We start from the raw sequence: 4,185 nt of genomic DNA on the forward strand, positions 1-4,185 counted from the left end.
AAAAGTTACACAAAAAGTTTAGTTAAATTTAAGTTAAAAGTTAGTTAATTAAAATGAAAAGTTTTTATTCTGCTGTTAAACCATGCTCCTCTGCATGTCTGAACCTTCTATTTCCTCTAGATTTCTAGCACCCAAAAGAAAACACAGCTGCGGCGTCAGCCAGACAGACCTCTCCTAATCTTACTCATTCACAGAAAATTTCTCCTTTGAGTCACCATGGCATTGGCTGGTTACTCCCACCACAGATCCCTCAGGATTGGCTGGGACTGCAAATAATACTGTTTGCCCATAATCAAGTTGATAAGCTACAACATAAATATATGCAGGTTCTTGTTCTTAGAATACAGCTGGAAGCATTTGCTTTCTTCTTTCTTCCTAACGTTTTCACTCGAGATCCAGAAAGGACACATTGGCCATTAGAAGAAAGAAAAGAAAAGAAGGAAGGAGAAAAGAAAAAGAAAGAAGGAAAGAAAGAAAGAGAATTTAAAGAGAGGGAAAAAAGACTAAAATGGGTTTGCTGAATTCAAAAAATCCCCAAACCAAGCAAGCCCGAATTCTCCTTTTGGGACTTGACTCAGCTGGGAAGTCTACTCTCCTTTATAAATTAAAGCTTTCCGAGGATGTTGCCACCAGTCCTACAATAGGTTTTAATGTGGAGATGCTCGAGTTGGAAAGGAGTCTTTCACTCACAGTCTGGGATGTTGGAGGACAGGAGAAAATGAGAACTGTTTGGGGCTGTTACTGTGAGAACACCGATGGGCTGGTGTATGTTGTGGACAGTACAGACAAACAGCGACTGGAAGACTCTCGGAGACAGTTTGAGCACATTTTGAAGAATGAACACATTAAAAATGCGCCTGTTGTTGTATTAGCCAACAAACAAGATGTGCCTGGAGCTCTGACTGCGGAGGACATCACCAGAATGTTCAACGTGAAGAAGCTCTGCAGTGACCGGAACTGGTATGTGCAACCCTGCTGTGCCATCACAGGGGACGGGCTGGCCCAGGGGTTCAGGAAATTAACTGAATTTGTGAAAAGCCACATGAAATCAAGAGGAGACACTTTGGCATTCTTCAAGCAGAACTGAGGCTTTGAAATGTCCAAGTTTCAGCAGAGACACTGATGAAGTCGAAAGGGTAATTGTTTTTCCATGCCAAATGAGGAAAGCAAATTATTCAGTTGACCAACTTTTCCTGAGATGTTATTTCACCTAAATTTAGTTAGAAAACTTAGAAAAATATCTAGAAAATATTTATTTTCAGCCAAGAACTTTAGCAAACTGTGGTAATAATAACTAGGAATGAAAATATATAATGTTCCACAAATTTTTATCATGTTGGATGGCTTTGAATATAGTAGTTACATTTGGGATCAAATAAATTAGGCATTATCAATTTTATATGACTACTAGAACAAAGTTTTAGTAAGCTGTCTGCTAATAGACTCAGAATTCTTCTGGATTGTTTCCAGCTGTAATAGGTATTGCATTTCCACCGTGCTCCTATGTTATTACATAGGAGGGTGGTGTAGCTGGGTGGTGTAAAAAATGAACATTATGAAGAGGAAAAAGTCTGATGTTAACATCTTGTAAATTCTTATTCCCTAAATAAGCCTTTCTTATTCCTTAAATAAAGCTTTTTTTCTGTATTCCTGCCAGCTTTTTGAAATCTATTGTTGGAAGCTTTCTCCAATGAATCTTAAACAATGAACTTCAGGCTACTAATTTCTCAGAGGCTGTGTTCTCCCATAGGGAGCAGAAGTGTATAAACTTAAAGGTCTGGTGATCAGGGTAGCACCTTGGAGTTTAGGGGAAGATCTGGGATCAGGGCTCAGCTATAGGCTGCAGCCCTGAGTCTTGCTTCCTTGGAATTCAGTTTAACAGTCATTGCTTGGAAACATATGTACAACTCATTATACTGATCAAACAGAAACCAGACCTAGACTTTGCTCTCAGAAACGTACAATTCACAGCAGGAAACAACATAAAGCCAGTAGCTAGAGCAGGGCAAGAAGTGCTATGTGCAATTGCAGGAGAGACTCTTTTTAACCAGGGAAACAAGAAATGCTTCATGCAGGAGATGGTATTTAGAGGGTCCCTCTCTCCCAGTGACCCTACAAAGGTGCAGGTTAGTCACTGGAAGTTCCCATCACTAGAAAACTTTCCAGAGGCATTGGGGCAGGAGGGCAGGTGAGTGGGCAAAGGAGCTGGAGATTGGAATGAAATTCCCCTCAGAAACTCAGAACTCCCAGGGAGGCCCTGGTGCAAACAGACAATACTTTCCTCTTATCCCACCTCCAACAAGGCTCATTTGGGGTTGGAAGCAGAGCTCAAGCATCCATAGCAGCCCCTAGGACTCCAAATCTTAAGGTCACAGGGGGAAAAAAAAAAGGGTATAATCAACCAAGGGTGTCAGCCCTTGGATTCCTCTTAAGATTTTCTTCTCTCATCTTAGCTATTATTTGTTCAGCAAAGATCTGAGCACTTCCTTCTGTGCTACATGGTAGAGATTCAAATAAACTAGACAAACATAATAATAGTTACTGTGGGCTGAATACTTCTGGGTACCAGGCACTGTGGGCTAAGCACTTTCATACATTTTCTCATTTAATGTTCACAACTGCCCCAAGAAAAATAGGCATTATCTAAATTTTAAAGATGAGTGTATTGAGTCTAAACAAGATTATACAACAACCACCACAAAAAAACTACTTGGTATTTAACTGAGGAGCAGCAGCACAGACAAGATTCAAATTCAGGTGTGTCTGACTCTGAGGTCTGTGCTGTTAAGTGTCCTGACATTGTTTTACAAATAAGGTACAGTCTCTGTCTTCACTGAACTTACTACACACAATTAAGAATAAATCAGGCCAACATATATTACTTTGATTTTTTGTAGGGTTTTTCGTGTCTCTATCTCCTTCATTTCTGCTTTGATCTTAGTTATTTCTTGTCTTCTGCTAGGTTTTGAGTTTTTTTGATCTTGCTCCTCTAGCTCTTTCAATTTTGATGATAGGGTGTCAATTTTAGTTCTCTCTTTTCTTCTCATGTGGGCACTTATTGCTATATATTTTCCTCTAGAGACTGCTTTAAATGTGTCCCAGAGATTCTGGTATGTGGTGTCTTCATTCTCGTTGGTTTCGAAGAACATCTTTATTTCTGCCTTCATTTCAGTGTTTATCCAGTCAACATTCAGGAGAAAGTTGTTCAATTTCCATGAGGATGTGCGGTTCTGGGTGGGCTTCTGAATTCTGAGTTCTAACTTGATTGCACTGTGGTCTGAGAGACTGTTTGTTATGGTTTCTGTTCTTTTGCATTTGCTGAGGAGTGATTTACTTCCAATTATGTGGTCAATTTTAGAGTAGGTGTGATGTGGTGCTGAGAAGAATGTATATTCTCTGGATTTGGGCTGGAGAGTCCTGTAAATATCTATTAGGTTTGCTTGTTCCAGGTCTGAGTTCAAGTCCTGGATATCCTTATTAATTTTCTGTCTCGTTGATCTGTCTAATATTGACAACGGTGTGTTGAAGTCTCCCAGTATTAATGTGTGGGAGTCTATGTCTCTTTGTAAGTCTTTAAGAACTTGCCTTATGTATCTGGGTGCTCCTGTATTAGGTGCATATATATTTAGGATCGTTAGCTCTTCTTGTTGTATTGATCCTTTTACCATTATGTAATGTCCTTCTTTGTCTCTTTTGATCTTTGTTGCTTTAAAGTCTATTTTATCAGAGATGAGAATTGCAACTCCTGCTTTTTTTTTGCTCTCCATTTGCTTGGTAAATCTTCCTCCATCCCTTTATTTTGAGCCTTTGTGTATCCTTGCATGTGAGGTGGGTTTCCTGGATACAGCACACTGATGGGTTTTGGCTTTTTATCCAATTTGCCAGTCTGTGTCTTTTGATTGGGGCATTTAGTCCATTTACATTTAGGGTTAATATTGTTATGTGTGAGTTTGGTCCTGTCATTTTGATGCTAGCTGGCTGTTTTGCCCATTGGTTGATGGAGATTCTTCATTGTGTTGCTGCTCTTTACCATTTCGTGCGTTTTTGGAGTGGCTGGTGCTGGTTGTTTTTTTCTATGTGTAGTGTCTCCTTCAGGAGCTTTTGTAAAGCAGGTCTGGTGGTGATGAAATCTGTGAGTACTTGCTTGTTCACAAAGGATTTTATTTTTCCTTCACTTATGAAGCT

The 4,185-nt window shown here is 39.6% G+C and overlaps 1 protein-coding gene across 1 annotated transcript; it reads left to right on the top strand.

Moving 5' to 3' along the window:
- Nucleotides 1–317: 317 nt before the first annotated feature.
- Nucleotides 318–1,641, top strand: ARL14 (ADP ribosylation factor like GTPase 14). The gene has a single exon (XM_012447325.3). The coding sequence runs from the start codon at nt 509–511 to the stop codon at nt 1,085–1,087; it is 579 nt and encodes a 192-aa protein (XP_012302748.2). The 5' UTR covers nt 318–508; the 3' UTR covers nt 1,088–1,641.
- The last annotated feature ends 2,544 nt before the right edge of the window (nt 1,642–4,185 follow it).

This window comes from Aotus nancymaae, unplaced genomic scaffold (genome assembly GCF_030222135.1).
Source record: "Aotus nancymaae isolate 86718 unplaced genomic scaffold, 86718_ANA_hifiasm-v0.15.2.pri h1tg000019l, whole genome shotgun sequence".
Lineage (NCBI taxonomy): Eukaryota > Metazoa > Chordata > Mammalia > Primates > Aotidae > Aotus > Aotus nancymaae.